This window comes from Gymnodraco acuticeps, unplaced genomic scaffold (genome assembly GCF_902827175.1).
Source record: "Gymnodraco acuticeps unplaced genomic scaffold, fGymAcu1.1, whole genome shotgun sequence".
Taxonomy (NCBI): domain Eukaryota; kingdom Metazoa; phylum Chordata; class Actinopteri; order Perciformes; family Bathydraconidae; genus Gymnodraco; species Gymnodraco acuticeps.
In genome coordinates, this window is record NW_022990029.1 from 894,917 (window position 1) to 917,061 (window position 22,145).

Sequence of the window (22,145 nt, forward strand, 5' to 3'; positions counted from 1 at the left end):
TTCTCTCGTTTTTCTTCTTCTTTTCTTATTCTTCTTTCTTCTTCTTCTTTTTTCTTCTCTCTTCTTCTTCTTCTTCTTCTTCTTCTTTTCTGTAGCCATACCCGCATCTCTGGTCCTAAGTCGAAGAGGCTGGCTTCCAAGGGTGGTCTATATAAAGGGCAGGTGGTTATTATATGTTCGGCAGTCTGTTCAGGGTCACCGCACTCGCATGCCAGGCCCCACTTCTTCATTGATGTTTTGAAGCGACCGACCCCAGTTCGTAGGCGGTTTAGTGTGGTCCATTGCCGGCGTGGTAGGTCGTCTCCTCCTATAGCGCCATCTCCTGGGTCCCAGATGTAGCGATGGATGCGGGAGGGCCCGGCTAGCTCCCACTCCTGCTTACAGCAAGCCGCCAAACCATGCATCTCTGGAGAGGTCCTCAGAGGTGGAATTGAGAATCTCTTGTGCTGCCTTGTTGAAGGGGAGGCGGGACTTGAGCCTACTTAGGGGCGCTGCTCTCGTTGTCGTGTTATGCAGGATGTGCCAGTCATGCTTTTGGGCTTTCCTGGCCAGGGCGAGGGTGGCAGCCTCCCGTCAGAGGCCGGCCGGAGCTATTCCTGCGAGGACTGGCAAGAGGGACACAGGGGTAGGCTTCAAGCATTCAGTTATAATCCTGAGGGCGTTGTTGATGACCACGTCAACCTTACTTGCGTGAGGGCTTCTGCTCCAGGCTGGGGCGCAGTATTCCGCTGCAGAGAAGACCAGAGCTTGGGTCGATATTCGCAGCGTCTTAGCGCAGGCTCCCCAGGTGTTCCAGCGATGCGGCGTATCAGCGCGACCTTGATGTTACCTTGGCCTGACTTCTTCAAGGTGTGTTTGAAGGACAGTGTCCGATCCAGACGCACATCAAGGTACTTCGGGGCTTGCTGGACCTCCAGATGTTTGTTGACACGCACCTCAAGTTCCCTCCTAGCTTCTCTGGTGCTAAGATGGTATGCCGCTGCAACTGTCTTTCCGATGTTGAGCTGTAGACGCGACCTTTGAAAGTATGCTACCAGGGTGCCCAGGTCGTCGTTAAGGCCATCTTCCATTGCCTTCCAAGTTGGTCGTCTCAGCATGATTGTCCTGGAAGCTGTCTTCGATGTCCTGAGAGAGTAGCGTTACCTGGTCCACTGTTGACCTTCCACGTCGAAAACCAGCTTGTTCTCATGGAAGCTGTGAGTCCACCACTGGCTCGATGCGGCTATGGATCATCCTCTCCAAAATCTTAAATGGGACACAGAGCAGTGAGATGGGTCTGTATGACTTTGGGTCTTCCGCAGGTTTATTTGGCTTCGGCAGAACTATGACGGAGGCGCGGCGCCAGGTCTTTGGGAGCTTTGACTTCCGGTAGCACGATGAGAAGAATGCACAAAGCCAGCCAGATGTTGTTGTGCTCTGGTGAGTGACGAACTCCGGGTGGATGTTGCCCGGAGATTTGCCCGGCTTGAGCTTACTTATGGCCTCACTGATTTCATCGGCTGTAAAGTCTCCCGAGAGGTTGGAGTCGACACTGTCCGCTCCCAGGATGGAAGACACCTCGCGCGATGTCAGTCGGGCGAAGTCTTTGTCTGCGTCCGGGAAACGGCCGGTCTTCAGGAGCTGGGGATGCGATGGCATCTGCTGTGACAGGGCACCTGGGGGGCGTTGTATTTCTGCCTGTAAGCTAGTGCTGGGGGGGAAACGATTATTTTGAAAACGATTAATCGGGCGATTATTTGATCGATTAGTCGACTAATCTAACGATTATTTTTCTGTTGTTCAATTCATAAAAAACGTAATGTAAAAAAAACGTAATGTAAACAAAAAAATGTTCACGATACTGTGTCTCAGGGGATCTTAATATTTTTAAGAACCTATTAATGTGTTATACCAGATTAACGGAAATAATCTCAGCTAACTGACGATACAAACCATGTTTACCAAAACACAAGTCTCATAAGAAGCATCTAAATGACCCCTGAGCGAAAAATGCTAACGGACATTGGCACAGAACTCAAGATAAAAGTACCCTTATTACTTATCGTAGCTGCACATACAATATATCCGATTAAAGCTGAGACTCCACAGATTATGTAGGTATATAGTATCATCACTGAGTGATCCGGACTCGCGACAGGGGAAGCAAATACAGTCATCACAACACGTACCTTCACAGAGCTTCTAGGGAGATCGTCTCACCACCGTAGCTGTCAATCTGATCAAAAGACGTGTTCAATGGCATTAAAATGAGAAAAAACGCGGCTGAATCGGTTAATCCATAGGTTTTTTAACGTCTATGTATAAAAAAATGATTGAATTTATAATCCATAATTCCATTTTATGTAAAAAATCGGAGAGCAAATGCTAGCTGCTAATGGTAGCCACCACAGCTAGCTTCTGCTAGGCTATGCAGCAGTCTCAGTGAGATATAAATATATAAATATCTTTGCGTTTTGGACTAACTTTAAAATATTCCCATGCTTTTGAAGACCTAGGGCGAGATGTTTTCGTTTGGGGGCTTCCGTGCGCAATCCTGTGAGGAGGAGGTGGTAGCCGTTTCAGTCTCCATTGTGTTTGAAGTGCGATTGCGAACTGCTTGTTGCTTCGGGTGACCCACGTGTGTGTAGCGACGCGTCGACGCGGAGGAAATATGTCGTCGACGATATTTTGAAGTCGTCGTCGTCGTCGACGCGTCGCTACAGCACTACTGTAAGCTGGTTGATGGTCTGCCACGCCTTACGACTAGAGTGGGTGAAGTCGATTGATTCGACGACTTCTGTCCATCTGGTCCTGCGGGTGACGTCCAGCCTCTGGAGCAGTGCTGTTGCAGTCACGGCCACCTCTTCTCTGGAGCTAGCCCTCTGGTGGTCACACAGAAGACGGCTGCACTCCTCGTCCCAACCCGGGATGTAGTTCCTGTTATAGCCACGCGGAATGGTCTTCTTTGCCGCAGTAGGCTGCGTCCGCATCTTCTGCCTCTGGGGCTGGCTGACCTTCTTGCCGTCTCCTCAACAAATTACTCCCAGTTGGCCTTTCGAAAGTTCCATCGTTTGACAGGTTTCCCTGGTACCGGTTGCACCAGTGCTGGAATTTTAAGGATGGCCGGTCGGTGATGTGAGCGGGGGAACCTGCCCAGGACGCGTCTCTCCGGTTTCGGGTCGTCACTGCGGCAGATGGCGAAGGCCAGGTCCGGGTTGGTGGAGGTGTTCCAGCGTGCAGAGAAGAAGGTTGAAGGCTCCTTGGGGTCGTACAGTAGTAGTAGTATCTGGCCCTAAAAAGACAGTACACTGTGGCAGCCTACCTGACCACAGTGACTGATGTTAAACACAGGAAGGTGCTGACAAACTACAGACTGACTTAGGGGGGGAGCGAGAGAGAGAGACTCCCTTTCATCTGAGTGTTGAGAGCTGAATTCATGTTGTGCTCAAAGTGCACCAGATTGATGCATTTCACTTCAATATTTAAAAACAAATCTTACTGGGGGTGCATGCCCCCGGACCCCCCAAGAGGAGGTGAGGACCCCCCTAGAGGAGGTTAGGTCCACCCCCAAATAAAGCAGATTAAAATAATTAGATTGAATGCATGTTATTTTAGTAAACATTGGAAACGGGTCCCACAGACCCAAACGGCACACAAAGGTTAAAGGTCAGCATATCATAATGTTAAAATGTGCTAAATATATACACTACAAAAAAAGATGTGACCCCTGATGTAGATAAATAAAAATAGTAGATAATAATAAATAGTAATATAATATTACAGGGTGTCCGCGGGGTCTTAAAAAGTATTAAAAGTTGATAAATCAATTTAGAGAAAATTAAGGCTATTAAAGTTTTAAAAAGTATTAAACGGCATTTTCCAAGGTATTAAGAAGGTCCACAGCAACGACAACATGAAACACCCTTTAATTTACTGAAACAACATGTCGGGAAACCCCCTCAAGGTGGCCCCATGCATAGCGTGCCATAACATGCTGCTTCTTATTTTAAGTTTCGTTGCCTTGCTCCGCTCTGTGTGGGGGGGGGGGGGTGTTATCTGCTGGTGGACTACCTGAGAGATATACAGCAGGAGAACACGCCGTCCACCGCGGAGAATAAACAGCAGGGCAACCATGACAACCATGCTCCGAGGTCTTCTTCGCTGCTTTTGGTGTATTTTGTGGCGGCAGCAGCGCCACTTACAGGCCTGGCATATGTACTACAGCGTTTCCAGCGGTCTAGTGTGAACGGACACGTTAATCAATCGTGTGAACGGAAGACTTTTTTGCGTTTGCGTATGCGTTTTACTGTATGCGTCCTCGTGGGGCCGGGGTCTAAGCCAAACTATATCCGGTCACAGAGATCTGCTATTTTAAAGTAAGTACATATCGACCCTAAATATAGTCTATATTAAGAACGAGAAAAGTCTTAACATATATATCGTTTTTTGTAAACATATGACAAATGTGTGAGGGTGATGACGTCAGAGCATCGTCCTATGTGACGATGAATCGTCCTATGTGACGATGCTATGTGTGGTATTTGCTCCTATATGGCATTACCCCGCTGAAGCTCACCAACGTTTAATATATTTCATAGTTCAAAGTTTTGTCAATTGTTTTGTTTATTGGTCAAATACTGGTTTCTAATGGTTTCTGAGGAGTTTTACTGGAATGAAAGAGCACAGAGTACAGAAGCAACAAAGCAGCATACTGCATTAAACCTGACCTTCACAGAGAGGTTGAAGTTCATGTGGAGAGGAGGCTTCAGTAGTCTGTCTGCACTCTGTTTAGTTGTGCTATCTTTACATTACATTACATCACATGTCACTTGTTAGATGCTTTTATCCAAAGCGACTTACATACTCAATACTGTGGGCAATCCCCACAGGAGCAATTTGGGGTGAAGTGTCTTGCCCAGGGACACAACGACATGCTGACTGCAGTGGGGTTTGAACCTGTGACCTCCTAATCCGAATACCAACTCACAATCCACTGCACCACACGCCTCCGCATCTTACAATCAATATAGTAAATGTGAGGTAAAGTGTGTCGCCAATGTAACCGGTTAGAACTCCAAGTTGCGATGAGGTCTTAAAATGTATGGAAAGGGTCTTAAAAGGTATTAAATTTGACTTCAGGATTCCTGCATATACCCTGTATTAAGAGGGTTACCCGGCAACCACTGTCTCTTTACAAAGGCAGCCTTCACTCACTCGCTGTATATAAGCTGATTATTCACTTGACAGAACGTTTATCACCAACCATTTCTGTAGTTAAGAAATCAGTCGAGGCATAATTCAAGTAAAAATATTGAATATTTTCTGGTTCCCGCTTCTCAAATTTGAGTTTGTAATTTGTTTTGTTCTGTTGGTCAGACAAAGCTTCATTATAATAAAAACATGACCTTTGGCTTTAGGTCAGACTTTACAGGTCAGGGAGGCACGGCGGAAGTGATTTGAGGGTCGGGTTATTTTTATACCGGCACCCACCTAACATCACAAGAGCCAATCCGCATGCCCAAACCTGTTAATGATGCGCCAAAAAAAATGAATAAACCCGACCAGTAAATATGCATTTGAGTAGACAATTGTTAAGACTGAGACAAGGACAGACTGAGACAAGGACAGACTGAGTGTCTCTGTCCCACATCACTGCAGGGAAAAAACCAAAAGGCAGATGGCAGGGCATCTAGACCACCATAAGGACTTTGGTTTCAAGACTCCGACAGGGGCCACTGTGGCCCCCGGGACATTCCTTCTCTTTAACGGACAACCTTTACCTAAAATGAGTTTGCACTATAGTCACTAGATTTCTAACACTTTTCTCTAAAGTATTCAACATTATTAACGTTTTATAAATGTTGGAATGATTTCGTATTCAACTAAACACCAAGTACAACTGAGACTTTACATTGGAAACAAAAGTATTATTTTGACTGGATGATGGTGCTAGTCACATGATCGCCAACACATTTAAATTCTTCCTGAGGAACTGTGAATGTCTGAAACAAGACATGGCATTCAAGGTAAAATGACAAGTGTGATGAAGGGCAGGGGTGGGGAATCTCTGGCCTCCGAGCCGTATACGGTCCGCAAGACCATTTGATATGGCCCTCGAGGTAATTTATAAACACACTAAAACATTTGAGTTCAATCATTTGTACGGCCCTCGGAGGATGTTGTAAAAATTGAAATGGCCCTTGAGAGGATAAAGGTCCCCCACCCCTGTATTAGGGTCATATCGCTATCCCTTTAAGAGAGAGAGGGGTGTGGCGCGTGTGTGTGTGCATGGTAGAGCGAGAGGTGGTATGTGTTTTGAAGCAAACGAAGCAGCAGCAAAATAGGTCTGTCGAGTGTCTTCAAAGTTAGATCTGTAACAAAAAAGACCTTAATAAATGCAACGGCCTAGCTCGCCTGTCTGCCTTATTGAAAAGTGGGTTATTGAACCCGAAGTTTGTTGCTTTGGCTGGAAGACTGCAGAGAGTCATCCCCTGTTTTCCTCGACTACAGTCTGGGAGCCGACAGGAAAGTTTAACACAAGAATCCAGATGAACGAAAACAGCATCATCTCAAACAACAAACACAGTCTCTTAGAGGAGCTGACAACAGCTGCAGGGAGTGGAAGCAGAGCGCTGAACACACACAGGAAATACTGCTCTTATTAAAACAATGTCATTCTTAAAGTACCGATACTAATGAAATGGAGGAATCGTAACGGTTTTAACGGCAGGGTATCGCGATACCTTTCTAGTATCGGTGTACCGTGAAACACTACAAGACATTCTTTGTACAGATTCCACCTAATGAAAGTTACTGAGGCGTTGTTGCTACACAGATGGTAACCTGAACATGACAAAGGAAGAGAAAAGATGCAGGTTTTAAAATCTCATACAAAGTCCTTGATAAAGAATTGTTGTCATGCCAAAAACTATTTGTGAGGTTGCTGTGGTCACAATAAAAGCTCTTGGTATGTTGCCCTTGAAAAACAAATTGAATTATTTTGTTATGATTTCTTAGTATTTTGAACTACAGCATGACCTGTAGAGCACATATTTCTATTTTTGAGTAAGCATAAGATTACCCATAGTGACCTATCAGACAGTATTCTAACCACTTGTAGGCAGATTGTACCTTCTATTTATTTGTTATAAACAAATGTTTAAAATAATATTTGTAATGTGAAAGCAGTCTAGGGTTGACCTTTAAATGTGTCCCTGAAGTAACTTTTTTCAATAGGTACTTTACTCTCTGTATAACTTACAGTCTACATCTCAATCTTAACATTGTTATCTATTTAGAAGATTTTACACACCACACAAAATAAAACCCCTTCCTCCCGGCCTCCTCTGCCCCCCCCCATCCCTACAACGCCCAGCCCATCAGTTTGTCGTGTGTCTGGACTTTATCGAAGTAGAGTTTTGTAAACACTGTTGACCGCATGCCAGCTTTTGGTTTGTCACTTATGCAACTTTAACTAAATGAGGGGGGGGAAATATGGTCTCGTTCTCTGCTAGTGCTGTTCTGCTGGCTGAGGATCATACTCTTTCAGATACCCACACACGATACCACAATTAAACCTCTGACGAGATTTTTAGCCTGTTTTACCGCATTATTTTGGTTTAAACTCAGCCCTTATTTACCTCACTTGCAGTCGCCGGCAGCTGTTTTTATTGCTTAAATAAATTATTCTGCACTTCCTGCTCAGCACACGCTAGACGGACACTGTTGGCGAACAAAGTGGAAAATAGTACCTGATATCAGTAGGTGGTGGAGACCAAACTAGACCTACCAGTAGAGCAAATATTAGACTTAATTAAAAAAAGAAATATGCTCCAATGTTGCTCTGTGTCTGCTGCTTATAGAAATCAGCCAGATGTGAAACAATTCTAATCCTGCAGCTTTAACACTAAATGTTTTGATATCTCTTCCTTCACGGACAATTTTCAGGAACATCTCAGCTGGATGAGATGTACAGTAGAGACAGTAGAGTGCATTATCAAGCCGCAGTAGATTGTGTTTGCTTACCAGCAGCGTTGTGCTCTTGTTCCTCAGGCCCGTACGACAACAGGACCGTGTATGAAACCCTGGACATCGGCTGGCAGCTGCTGCGAATCTTCCCCAAGGAGATGCTCAAGAGGATTCCTCAGAGCACCCTGGCTGAGTTTTACCCCAGGGAGTCTGCGGCCCGTCACTGAGGCACAGCGGAGGGTTCCCTGCGCCCCCCCACCCATCCTCTTCTCCCTCTGTTCATTTCTTTCTTCTCACCCTACAGCCCAAACCTCACCTCCTCTTCTCCACTGTTCTTATCACCTCCAGTTTATCTTCTTCTTAATCATCTCACCCCCTCTTCCCTACCCTGAGGGTACCCGGGGAAATAATACCCCCTTTCTGTAGATGTTCTGTAATGTAAGTGTCCAGAAGTTGTGTATGGAGTGTCTGTGGTTGTAATGTCTACCCCATTGATTGCAAAAACATGAACATATCCTTAAAATCATAAATGAGTTCTTATTTATTGGGGTGTGGTACTGCTGCACCCTCTCTCCTTTTCTTCTTTAAATATATGCTATGTAATATCGATCTGCCACTTAAAGCAAGAGGTTTCCTACTGAGGAAAGACGTCTGAGCAGTCTGTATCAGTAGGTGAAGCTCATACAGTTCTAATTTCATTGATACTGCCACAGATGATGATTCAAGCCTGCAAGCATCACAACATATAACTATAAATGACATCATATTAGTATTTACCTGAGGGTGGATATATAGTGGACTACTTATTTTCACCACGCCCAGTCAGTGGCATCAAATTGGCATAAACTCAGATTTTGAATAAGTTGAGCGTCCATAGTGACCAGACAAACCTAGAGTTGAGATGTTTACTGTGTGTTGCCCCAACCCTTTCTTCCCTCTTGCTCCCTCTACCTACTCTGGAAAGAATACAGTGGGTGTTACTAAAGAAATTCTGTGTTTTGTTGTTTTGATTTGTGTTACAAATATGAGTGTATGAAAAGTATATTAAACATTCCCATCTGTCTGAAAAAACGAATGCTTTGTTGTGCAAAAATAATGGTTTTGTGAGGTAACGTGTCCAAGAATAAATTAAATGATATGAGTATGCGGTCTCATCTCGTAATTTTTTCAAAGGACTGACACAACCTTGTACCACACGGTAAGGAAGTGGGTTCCTCTCTTGCACATGTAACCCACCTTTACAATCTTAACATCCATGTGTAAAATGTTTCATTTTAGGAGCTCCAACAAGCCGTGTAGGACAGAGAGTGAATACACATACTATACAGAGATGCTGTATGAGAAACCAATGTGAGTTTGGAACATTGAACAATGTAAATATATTCTAGTAGACCTCAACAATGGAATTATGATCAGTAGAAATGGCCATGACATGGAGCCTTTAAAGGTGAGGTAGGCAGTTTTGGAGATCCAGCTGGAGTGGGCTAGAATTTGAAAATACACAGCCAGAAGAAATCGGCTACTTCCTTCCAGAGCCCCTCCTCCAACACACACAAACGCGCACGAGATAAGTTTGTGCACAGATGGAAGGCTGACAGGCAGGTTGGCCATCCAGTTATTTTAGCCGGGCTGGCTCAGATGATTGGTCGTGCTTTTTACAGTACTATGGCTTCCAGAGATGACATTTTTTTTAATGAATTTTTTGTCAAAGCACTCAAGACATTCATTGCTATCGGGATGTTGAGAGCATTCCATGGAACATAACTGGGGTTACGTACTGTAACCCAGCTTCTATGAGTATAGGCGCAGCCCTTTAAGGTTCGGGCCCCACTGGCTCCGCGAATAGCTGAAGAAAAGTGTATCTCGAGCCGCTTTCTCAAACTTACCACCTTTAATGAAGCTTTAAATTACGTCAGTCATGTTCTTTATTTTACTTTTCTCCAAAACAAAAGTCAACCTTATGAATAAATAATAAATACACAACTATCTAATCAATTATTTACAATGCTCATTCCTGTACTCATATCATATTTGACTTTTGCAAATTGTATTGTGTATCTTTATTTAATCGTATAAAGCGCAACATACTTAAGCGGAAACAGCACCCAAACGGTTACAGTAATTGGTGTTACAGGATGGTCAGGTCATAGATTTGTCTCATTTGTGTGTACATAAACATCATTTGTGTGTAAACATGTGATTTGTAAATGTAAAACACCATCCACAAATGCATTTAAAAGATTTGCAAACTCACAAATACATTTGCAAATGTAAAACGGATCTGCAAATACGCTAAATATAAGATCTGTGAATATGTTATAGAGATACAGTTAGTTTGTGTGGCGCGAAGCAGTCCCGAGATAACTCTTTCTTCATTGTTTGTTGTGTATTCAGTCAAGCGGGTCAAAGTTACAAAGCACTTCACATTGTATTAATCGGCCTAATTTTACTTTACCAGTGCAGTAATAAAGTAATCTGTAGAAAAGCACCGTATTTAGGTTAGCCTTCACAGTAAGGCCACATTAAATGTTATAATATTCATCGTGTCCTTTCTATATGCATATATTCCTGTCTATTGCTTTTATTTGTATTTAATGTTATTATGTTTATACTTGTTTCCACTCATTTCACAATTTGAGATGAATGAAGTATCTATCTATCTATCTATCTGGATTCTAGATGGATGAATGGATAGATAGGTCCTAGATAGATAGATACTTCATTCATCCCAAATTGTGAAATGTTTGGCTGCGTGGGGTCTGGTTGCCACAATGCATTTGTGGATGGTGTTTTACATTTACAAATCACATATTTACACACAAATTATTTTTATCTTCACACAAATAATTACGAGACAAATCTATGCCCATAGTCAGGGCTTGTGCAGGTGCTTTGCCTTTGAATCCTTCTGTAGGTGTGTAGCTCGCGCGCGAGGAGTCTACAGGTGTGTCGCGAGGAAGCACTTCCTGTTGGACTTTGGTTACATAATTCCCCACTATGGCTGCTGAAGAGCTGGATAAAATTAATGTTATTACAAAGTTGTCAAACCAAGGTGAGTTAGCTTCCCGCCGTCACATTCTAACACAATTTACTGTAGCCTATAGTCTATGGTTAACATTCTAACACGTTATTCAGTATGAGACAGAGTCAGTAAGCAGTCACCGCTCTCTGTGGGAGAAAACAACGCTATTAAGAAATGTAAAAGGTTCAGTTGTTCAGCGGTAGTTTGTTAAAGTAGACTACACTGCTCTTTGAAAGTGTGTTTGATAAACGAAGCGTCTTTTACACCAGTAAGATATGAAGCTGTTATTCGGGGTCAGGTGCTTTTGGGAGGAACGCGGGGGACCATTGGGTGCGGGATATAAATGGAGCAGCATCTCGTGGTCCATGTTCACTAACTTCTGCTGATTTCCAATAGTGTTTGTTTTCATGTTTAAAGTCCATGTAATCTATGGCAGGAGTATTTGTACTCCTTGTAATCCCCGGGCAGGGCTGCTGGCCCCCCTGCTTTCCAAATGATAATACTGCAATGTAGATAAGAAACACCAGAAAAATGTGTTAAATTTAGGGCCGGGACTTTAACGCGTTAATTAAGATTAATTAATTACACAAAAATTAACGCGTTAAAAAAATTAACGCATTTTAATCGCACTTATTTTTGCACCGCGGAACGTTTCTCACTGGATGAGTTTCAGGCGTACCGATTATACTGGAGCACCAACTAACGTTCATGACTTCAGACAACAACAAACCACAGTGAACAACAGTGGGAAATGTTGTTTTAAAAAACGGACGGATGGAGGCGTCGATAAGAGCACGGTTGTGTGCAAATTATGCAAAAAGGAATTCGCATATCACCGCAGCACATCAAGCCTCAAGTATCACCTCAATGCAAAACATATAGCAGCTAGCGTGGAAGCTAGCGTGGACGTTAGCCTCTTTTATCGCGTTCACACCAAAAAGAGCCGGTACTAAAATTAGTTCATGATAACCTTTTACCCCCACGAAAGTCCCTGCTAGAGAGCAGAGAGCTGCTAGAGAGCAGGGACTTTCGTACGGCTCTCTTGTGAGAAAATAGCTAAATGTCTGATTGGCTGGGCGGATTGCAAACCACGCCCCGTAAAACTCCCAAAAAGTTTTGTGAAGCCGCCATTTTATTATCCTAGTAGAAGCTGCTGGGACTCCCAGCAGCTTCTACTGAAGCCAGTCCCCAACTCCGGGGACTTCCGGCCGGGGACTTTGGGCGGCAGTATACGCCGTGAAGTGGTTTGCGGCCTGCCAGTAAACCTAAAGCAGAAGAAGAAGAAGTGACGTCAGCGGCTTCATTTGCCTAATCCACCCCCAGGTTCAAAGAGTTCTCATGAACTAAGTTCTCATGAACCTTTGTGGGAAAAGTACTGCGGTGTAAATGCGCCTAATGGTATACTAAAATCCATGGAAAAAAAATTGCTTCTCACTGTTCTCAGGTCAAATATTTATATGTGATTAAAAATGCGATTAATTTCGATTAATTAATTACAAAGCCTCTAATTAATTAGATTAATTTTTTTAATGGAGTCCCGGCCCTAGTTAAATTGGAAAAGTAAGAGCAGAAATGATGCTGGCAGAATGGCCCCTGGCAGTATAACATAAGTTAAAGTGTAACATTAATTCTCATTTCACCTGTAGTTGGAATATTTCTGCAAAACCAGAGGACAAAAGTGATTTAACACAAGTGTAAATATAGAAGCATCGAGACAGAAACAAAAAGAAAGATATAAAGTGTATCAGGGCATGGAACCATGTAAATATATTAATGTGTCATTGTTGTTATGTTATCGTATGTGAATGAATGATTTACATTACTCATGCATTAATGTGAGCAGAATGTCAATGTCTTTGTCTGTCAAGGTAGAGCTACTGTAGTACTGAAGTGCAATTAGATTTCACAGTATTTGAGTAAATGTTTTTAACTTCTTAATTCCATTATAAGCTGTAATGCAGCTTGTTCTCTGGTGATACGTAATGAAAAGATACTGTAGCATTCACACCAAAAGTCATTATTTTCCATGTTGCATTCCATGTTGCATGTTCCAACAGTATATCATTTGGTTAGCTGTAAGGACATTGTTCATCTTGTGAAGTATTCTAGGTAAATGGGGTGGGTGGCAGGTCTGCCACTGTTATAACTCTGCTTTCAGAACAACATGTTTTGATGTTTTCAGTTATTTCTACTCTGTAGGGGTGTAACGGTACACGTACCCGTACCGAATAATTTCGGTACGGGCCCTTCGGTTCGGTACAGGTGTGTACCGAAGTGTACCGAACGAATATAACGTTAAACGTAAAAAATTGAGAACGTGAATAACTTTTTGGAAGTAATCTCAGGTGCTGCGTCGCAGCATTCAGAGTAATTTGCTCACATTGGGTTCAACGCGTCATAGAGCGAGCAAGTCATTTCATTGGATGAGAGGCATACTATGAGAGCTGGTCAGAGGGATGCGTTCAAATGTAGTCAGTAATTTGAGGAACTGTGAAAAATGTATGGCGAACGCAGATAAAGTTGAGCTCGAAAATCCTCCAGCATCATTGAAGTCTCCGGTTTGGGAACATTTTGGTTTCGCAGTTACGTACAAGGATGACGGACAAAGACAGGTGGACTGAACCAAAGCTGTTTGTCGGCATTGTTCAACTAAAATTGGTTACGCGGCTGGCAATACATCAAACTTGCACACTCTTGAAAAGGCATCACCCGAACGTGAATATCACCGATACCAAAAGAAAAAAGACTGAAGTGCAAACCCAACTCCCGCTAGCATTTAAGCCTCCACCACTCGCAAAGAGTTCAGACCGAGCCAAAGCTATTACAAACGCCAACTATCCTTATGTTGCAATGTTAGCAAAGCGCTACCTGGCTGTATCTGCTACCTCTGTCCCTAGAGAGAGGGTGTTCTCCACAGCAGGAGACATTGTTAGTGCCAGCAGATCTGCCCTTTCGGCAAGCAATGTGGATAAGTTCATTTTTCTTTAAAAAAACATGAAAATACAATGACAAGCAAGTCCTAATGTCAAACTGGCTGCTTAGGTGCTAGTACAGTACCGTTCAAATACAGATTATTTCAGTTCATCGAAATGCTGCACCTTAATGTTTATTTTATTATATTTTGTATTTATTTGAGTGAATACATTATTCACAGTTTAATAATAATAATAAAAAAATATATATATATGTTTTGTGAAAAAAAATTCTGCTGTACCGAAAACGTACCGAACCGAACCGTGACCAAAAAACCGAGGTACGTACCGAACCGAAATGTTTGTGAACCGTTACACCCCTACTACTCTGTATAGTATGTAATGAGGTAAAGTATGTTCTGATCTATCTCCGGTACGCTTTGTACTGTACATCCCAACATGTCAGACTCTTCCTTTACATTGCCCTCGATGCAGAGTTTAACTCATTGCAAAAAAACCTAATCCTTGTTCTGTGTTTCCTGAATGTCTCAAGTAGAGACTGAAGTTGGTTACTGATTAACACGTGTTGTTCCATGGGAAAATAACGTTACCTCTTTGCAGAAGTGTGTTCTAACTGCCTGGTACAGGCTTCATGACAGCTGAACATCAGCAGTGTGTGTCAGAGTGTGAGGGTCATATATGCTAGATCAAACAAAGGTCAGTTACAGTAGAACCCCTGTGATAGAAGAACAGGAAAAACCCTATACCTCTATTGGTACAGTCTAACAAATAAAACACTTATACTTATTACTTATAAGACACATGTATCGTAGAAATACACATGTGATTGTAAATGTTTGAGAGAAGGCAACTCCCTTTACTATTGTAGTTACACCCAAGGCTCACTCAGCCCGTGTTTCTATATTCTACATCCCTGCTATAAGTCACTGAATGAGAAGTTATCACATGATGGAGAAGTCCCCATGTGTTGTCCTATTTTAAACTGCAGGATGTGAGTGTGTGTGGTCTTCACTGATATTTGCTTTATAGTGAGTTACTGGTGAACATGGCTTACTGGTATCCTCTCCTCCCTACAGCCCTGCAGGAGTATGAGGTTCTGCAGAGGAAGCACGAGACAGCCTCCATGGAGGTAAGTGCTAACATCACTCTGGGTGTACGTCGGATCATCTCTATCAGGACGAATATCATGGTTCAGCCGCAGCAGTAACAGTAGTAGAAGCAGCAGTACTGCAGCATCACTACACAGTAATAGTTGAAAGAAGTTGGGCCTAGAAGTAGTAGAAGTAACATAACTCATTAAAGAAGTAGCACAGGCAGCAGAAATAGTGTAACAGTGTCAGTGAAAAAAGATAAGTCTAATAAATGGTTGTTTTCTTTAGAGAGTGTGGGATCAGAAGATGATGACATGTCTGGTTTCTTCTGCCACGCCATGATAAAAGAGGTATCAGCAGGGAGATCTTTTAAGTGGTGTTGGTATCAGCTTTCAGAATCAATTGTTACGTAGCCCTAGGGGCTAAGTGTTGAAAGGTCAAAGCTTATGAGAACAATAAACACATTCTCAATGTATGTAGGACATATTAAAAAGCCTTTATTCTTAGTGGATTATCATAACACACTGATACAAACGTGCAGTTCTTCCAAGCAAATCAAAGGCTTCTACATACTGCCTGTCTACAGCACTGCTACAGTACTAGCAAATGATAATGCATTATAAGTACGTTTATATCACAATAGTGATATGAGTTTGTCAGGAAGAGAGACTATTGGCTATTAAATTGTATTATTTCAGTTATTTAAGGTCCTGATGATGACATACTCAGATGGTTCTTAATGCATTTGTATCCAGAATGGTTCAAATCTGTGCTCATTATTCCATTGAATAGTGTCATTTAAGGATCATACACAGTGAAATTGGGCATTTTAGTTAAAACATTGTTTTAGAGTTCTAGTTCCTAGTGTTTATACAGTTGCAAGAAAAAGTATGTGAACCCTTTGGATTCTCCACACATAGCGTTGTGTGTTCCTTCCAAACAACTCAACTTTGGTTTCATCTGTCCACAGAATATTTTGCCAGTAGTGCTGTGGAACATCCAGGTGCTCTTTTGCAAACTTCAAACGTGCAGCAATGTTTTTTCTGGACAGCAGTGGCTTCCTCCGTGGTGTCCTCCCATGAACTCCATTCTTGTTCAGTGTTTTACGTATCGTAGATTCGTCAACAGAGATGTTAGCATGTGCCAGAGATTTCTTTAAGTCTCTAGCTGACACTCTAGGATTCTTCTTCACCTCATTGAGCATTCTGCGCTGTGCTCTTGCAGTCATCTTTACAGGACGGCCACTCCTAGGGAGAGTAGCAACAGTGCTGAACTTTCTCCATTTATAGACAATTTGATGAACATCAAGGCTTTCAGAGATACTTTTGGCACCCTTTCCAGCTTTATGCAAGTCAACTATTCTTAATGGTAGGTCTTCTGAGAGCTCTTTTGTGCGAGGCATGGTTCACATCTGGCAATGCTTCTTAAGAATATCAAATTCAAAACTGGTGTGTATTTTTTATAGGGCAGGGCAGCTTTAACCAACACCTCCAATCTCGTCTCATTGATTGGACTCCAGGTTGGCTGACTCCTGACTCCAATTAGCTCTTGAAGAAGTCTTTAGCCTAGGGCAGTGACCACCAACTGGCGGCCCGCGGGCCACATCCGGCCCGCCAGACATTCTCATCCGGCCCGCACGACGGGGGTGACTGTGGCGTTGGCGGAGTGGTTACTGCGTTCGCCCCCCACCCATTTTTTTTTGTACAACGTCTCGTGAGTAAGGTGTAGTACCGGAGTCCAACAGAGAGGCAGCAGCTGCAGGACAGTAGACTGCGTACTGCGAAACCTTCCCTGCCTTGAAGAAGACGTGATCCTTCGTTGTGAAGAGTCTGCTTTGTGCGCTCCGCACCACAGCAGTAGCCCCGCTGCGACAGAGTCCAACAGAGAGGCAGGAGCTGCGGGACAGTAGCCTAGAAGCAGGGTTGGGTTGTAACGGAATACATGTAACGGCGTTACGTAATCAGAATACAAAAATCAAGTAGGCTAACTGTATTCAGCTGGCGTTACATTTGAAAAACGAGTAATCTGATTAAAGTTACTTTCGTAAACCTGAAGTGAATACTTATTGGAATTATTGGTGGAAAAGTTTCCTCACAAAATGTAATATTCATTACCGGCAGAACTGTGTGCACACTGCACGGCGCTGCAACATGTCTGTGAGCGAGAGAGAGATGCAGCGTCGGTGAGGCCCCGCCCCCGCACGCAGATGAGAGAGAGATCTCTTAAAATATATTGAAAGTTAGAAACGGAGATGGTTGGATAAAATGTGCAAGATAACGTTTATGTAGCATTTCTTTATTGTCGAAATTATGACATTTCATAACGGGATCAAATCAAAGTGAATGCCCTGTTGCTGCTGAATGCATGGGGCAAGTGACTGGGAAAAGTTATTACATCGTTTCAGATAATAATAATGATAATTCATTCTATTTAGGGGCGCCTTTCAAAGCACCCAAGGACACCTTACAATTCATAACATATTCAAAGGAAAGGTTTTAAGACAGTACAAAGAATGCAATCCGGGTGATGTTTTTGATGTGGGGTGGAGATGAGAGGGAGCTGTCCAGAATGACGCCAAGATGTTGTGTTTGAGTTCTTGATAAGCCATTAAAACAGTCAAATACGTGTCTCCTGTTCACCAAAACATACCCATCTGTTATGGAAAAAGAAGGTATTCCAAAAGTATTCTAAAAGTAATCTGAATACGTAACTGTATTCTGATACTTTCAGAGTATGTATTCAGTAACTGATTACATTTACAAAGTAACCCTCCCAACCCTGCCTAGAAGTGATCCTTCGTTAGCGTGAAGAGTCTGCTAGCTTTATGCGGTCCACACTACCTGAGCGTGCTCCACTAGCTCCCCCCCCCCTTTCTGGGCTATATAAAAATCGCTGGCCCGCGATAGTGTCTATTGGACACATTTTGGCCCTTGGACAAATGTAGTTGGTGATCCCTGGCCTAGGGGTTCACATACCTTTTCCACCCTGCACTGTGAATGTTTACATGGTGTGTTCAATAAAAACATGAAAACATATAATTGTTTATGTGGTATTAGTTTAAGCAGACTGTGTTTGTCTATTGTTGTGACTTAGATAAAGATCAGAACACATTTTATGACCAATTTATGCAGAAATCCAGGTAATTCCAAAGGGTTCACATACTTTTTCTTGCAACTGTATGTATATGGAAACATCAGTAGGTAACGTTATGGTTGTTTGGTTGGTTGGTTGGTAGTAAGGAGCCCCACAGGGGACTGTGCTGTCTCCTTTCCTGTTGACCTTATAAACACTGACTTTGAATACAACTCAGAGTCTTGCCAGCTGCAGAAGTTTTTGGATGACTCTGCAGTGGTAGGGTGTTTCAGGGATGGACAGGTGAGGAGTACAGAGCATGGTGGGTGATTTTGTGGAGAGGACTGGAATACATAATCTGCTTCTTAATGTGGCCAAGACCAGAGAGATGGTAATAGAGAGGCAAAGTCCCTCCCTTTCCGGTGGACCTCATGGGACCTTATTTCTGAAAAATTATGTATTGAAGTCAATGGCGAGAGAAAACGTATCTTTCGATCCCGTTTTAATTGTGCCATGAATTACACATATGATGTTTGTCAATCTTAAACAAAAAAAAGTCACAGTTTGTCGTAAAACTGTTGAAATATAAGACTACGATAAATACGCAACTAGAAAGACTACAAATCCCAGTCGTGTAAGTGATGTCATAACTGATGTCACAATTGTTTTCCTCCACTAATTATAAGAGATGGCTAAGATAAGATAACTTTAACAAGATGCCTGTGTGCTTAGTACCAGGTTGTTATCATACCAGCAATGGGTCTTGCTCGTTCTTTCGCTTCCCGTCTGATGAAAGGACCAGGAGTGGCTGGATCAAGTTAGCTACCTAGCTAGTAGCTAGCACGTTAGTTAGCATTACAGGGTAGACAATCCCTTTTTTGGCAAGACAGTAGTGACGGGCATCTTGGTGACGTGTGTTGTTGCGCGAGACCATAGATGTAGTTCATTGAGCGGTTTTACACAAAAAAAGTCTTACTTCACAGTTTTACACCAAAACTAAAATAAATAAATTGACAAATATCATATGTGTAATTCGTGGCACAATTCAAACAGGATCGAACAAGAACTTTTCTCTAGCCATTGACTTCAATACATACTTTTTCCGAAATAGGGTCCCATGGAGATCCACCGGAAAGGGAGGGACTTCGCCTCTCTATTGACTTCAGGAGGAAGAGGACGTCTCCACTGTGCATTCTGGGAGAGGGTGTTGTTGTGGTGGAGGACTACAAGTACCTGGGAGTGCACTTAGACAATGGACTGAACTGGAGGATCAACACTGACGCTGTACGAGAAGGGGATGAGCAGACTCTATTTTCTGAGGAAGCTGAGATCCTTCAACGTGTGCAGCAAGATGTTGGAGATCTTCTACCAGTCTTTGGTTGGTGATCTGATCTTCTACCAGTCTGTTGTTAGAGATCTTCTACCAGTCTGTGGCTGGAGATCTTCTACCAGTCTGTGGTTGGAGATATTCTACTGGTCTGCTGTTAGAGATCTTCTACCAATCTGTTGTTAGAGATCTTCTACCAGTCTGTGGTTGGAGATCTTCTACCAGTCTGCGGTTGGAGATCTTCTACCAGTCTGCGGTTGGAGATCTTCTACCAGTCTGCGGTTGGAGATCTTCTACCAGTCTGCTGTTAGAGATCTTCTACCAGTCTGCTGTTAGAGATCTTCTACCAGTCTGCAGTTAGAGATCTTCTACCAGGCTGTTGTTTGAGATCTTCTACCAGTCTGCTGTTAGAGATATTCTACCAGTCTGCTGTTAGAGATATTCTACCAGTCTGCTGTTAGAGATCTTCTGCCAGTCTGCTGTTAGAGATATTCTACCAGTCTGCTGTTAGAGATATTCTACCAGTCTGCTGTTAGATATCTTCTACCAGTCTGCTGTTAGAGATCTTCTACCAGGCTGTTGTTGGAGATCTTCTACCAGTCTGCTGTTAGAGATATTCTACCAGTCTGCTGTTAGAGATCTTCTACCAGTCTGTGGTTGGAGATCTTCTACCAGTCTGTGGTTGGAGATATTCTACCAGTCTGCTGTTAGAGATCTTCTACCAGTCTGTGGTTGGAGATCTTCTACCAGTCTGTGGCTGGAGATCTTCTACCAGTCTGTGGTTGGAGATATTCTACTGGTCTGCTGTTAGAGATCTTCTACCAATCTGTTGTTAGAGATCTTCTACCAGTCTGTGGTTGGAGATCTTCTACCAGTCTGCGGTTGGAGATCTTCTACCAGTCTGCGGTTGGAGATCTTCTACCAGTCTGCTGTTAGAGATATTCTACCAGTCTGCTGTTAGAGATATTCTACCAGTCTGCTGTTAGAGATCTTCTGCCAGTCTGCTGTTAGAGATATTCTACCAGTCTGCTGTTAGAGATATTCTACCAGTCTGCTGTTAGATATCTTCTACCAGTCTGCTGTTAGAGATCTTCTACCAGGCTGTTGTTGGAGATCTTCTACCAGTCTGCTGTTAGAGATATTCTACCAGTCTGCTGTTAGAGATCTTCTACCAGTCTGTGGTTGGAGATCTTCTACCAGTCTGTGGTTGGAGATATTCTACCAGTCTGCTGTTAGAGATCTTCTACCAGTCTTTTGTTAGAGATCTTCTACCAGTCTGTGGTTGGAGATCTTCTACCAGTCTGTGGTTGGAGATCTTCTACCAGTCTGCTGTTAGAGATCTTCTACCAGTCTGCTGTTAGAGATATTCTACCAGTCTGCTGTTAGAGATCTTCTACCAGGCTGTTGTTGGAGATCTTCTACCAGTCTGCTGTTAGAGATATTCTACCAGTCTGCTGTTAGAGATCTTCTACCAGTCTGTGGTTGGAGATCTTCTACCAGTCTGTGGTTGGAGATATTCTACCAGTCTGCTGTTAGAGATCTTCTACCAGTCTGTTGTTAGAGATCTTCTACCAGTCTGTGGTTGGAGATCTTCTACCAGTCTGTGGTTGGAGATCTTCTACCAGTCTGCTGTTAGAGATCTTCTACCAGTCTGTTGTTAGAGATCTTCTACCAGTCTGCTGTTAGAGATCTTCTACCAGGCTGTGGTTGGAGATCTTCTACCAGTCTGCTGTTAGAGATCTTCTACCAGTCTGTTGTTAGAGATCTTCTACCAGTCTGCTGTTAGAGATATTCTACCAGTCTGCTGTTAGAGATCTTCTACCAGTCTGCTGTTAGAGATCTTCTACCAGTCTGTTGTTGGAGATCTTCTACCAGTCTGCTGTTAGAGATCTTCTACCAGTCTGCTGTTAGAGATATTCTACCAGGCTGTTGTTAGAGATCTTCTACCAGTCTGTTGTTAGAGATCTTCTACCAGTCTGTGGTTGGAGATCTTCTACCAGTCTGTGGCTGGAGATCTTCTACCAGTCTGTGGTTGGAGATATTCTACTGGTCTGCTGTTAGAGATCTTCTACCAATCTGTTGTTAGAGATCTTCTACCAGTCTGTGGTTGGAGATCTTCTACCAGTCTGCGGTTGGAGATCTTCTACCAGTCTGCGGTTGGAGATCTTCTACCAGTCTGCTGTTAGAGATCTTCTACCAGTCTGCTGTTAGAGATCTTCTACCAGTCTGCTGTTAGAGATCTTCTACCAGGCTGTTGTTTGAGATCTTCTGCCAGTCTGCTGTTAGAGATATTCTACCAGTCTGCTGTTAGAGATATTCTACCAGTCTGCTGTTAGATATCTTCTACCAGTCTGCTGTTAGAGATCTTCTACCAGTCTGCTGTTGGAGATCTTCTACCAGTCTGCTGTTAGAGATCTTCTACCAGGCTGTTGTTGGAGATCTTCTACCAGTCTGCTGTTAGAGATATTCTACCAGTCTGCTGTTAGAGATCTTCTACCAGTCTGTGGTTGGAGATCTTCTACCAGTCTGTGGTTGGAGATATTCTACCAGTCTGCTGTTAGAGATCTTCTACCAGTCTGTTGTTAGAGATCTTCTACCAGTCTGTGGTTGGAGATCTTCTACCAGTCTGTGGTTGGAGATCTTCTACCAGTCTGCTGTTAGAGATCTTCTACCAGTCTGTTGTTAGAGATCTTCTACCAGTCTGCTGTTAGAGATCTTCTACCAGGCTGTTGTTGGAGATCTTCTACCAGTCT

General features: G+C 43.1%; 2 protein-coding genes across 4 annotated transcripts in view; both read left to right on the forward strand.

The window, feature by feature from the left end:
• Positions 1-9,096, forward strand: part of atp6v1ba (ATPase, H+ transporting, lysosomal, V1 subunit B, member a) — a gene marked incomplete in the record, with an annotated part of 46,438 nt that extends 37,342 nt beyond the window's left edge. Inside the window, 1 exon segment of the mRNA XM_034214999.1 lies at positions 8,033-9,096. Coding sequence (XP_034070890.1) covers positions 8,033-8,174 — 142 coding nt within the window.
• A 1,801-nt stretch (positions 9,097-10,897) lies between these two features.
• shtn1 (shootin 1) overlaps positions 10,898-22,145 on the forward strand; it is an 84,112-nt gene continuing 72,864 nt past the window's right edge. For all 3 annotated transcript variants that reach the window (XM_034215018.1, XM_034215019.1, XM_034215020.1), the window contains exons 1-2: positions 10,898-10,999; positions 14,979-15,031. In XM_034215018.1, the coding sequence (XP_034070909.1) occupies positions 10,945-10,999; positions 14,979-15,031 (108 nt within the window). In that variant the 5' untranslated portion in view covers positions 10,898-10,944. The remainder of the gene's footprint in view (positions 11,000-14,978; positions 15,032-22,145) is intronic.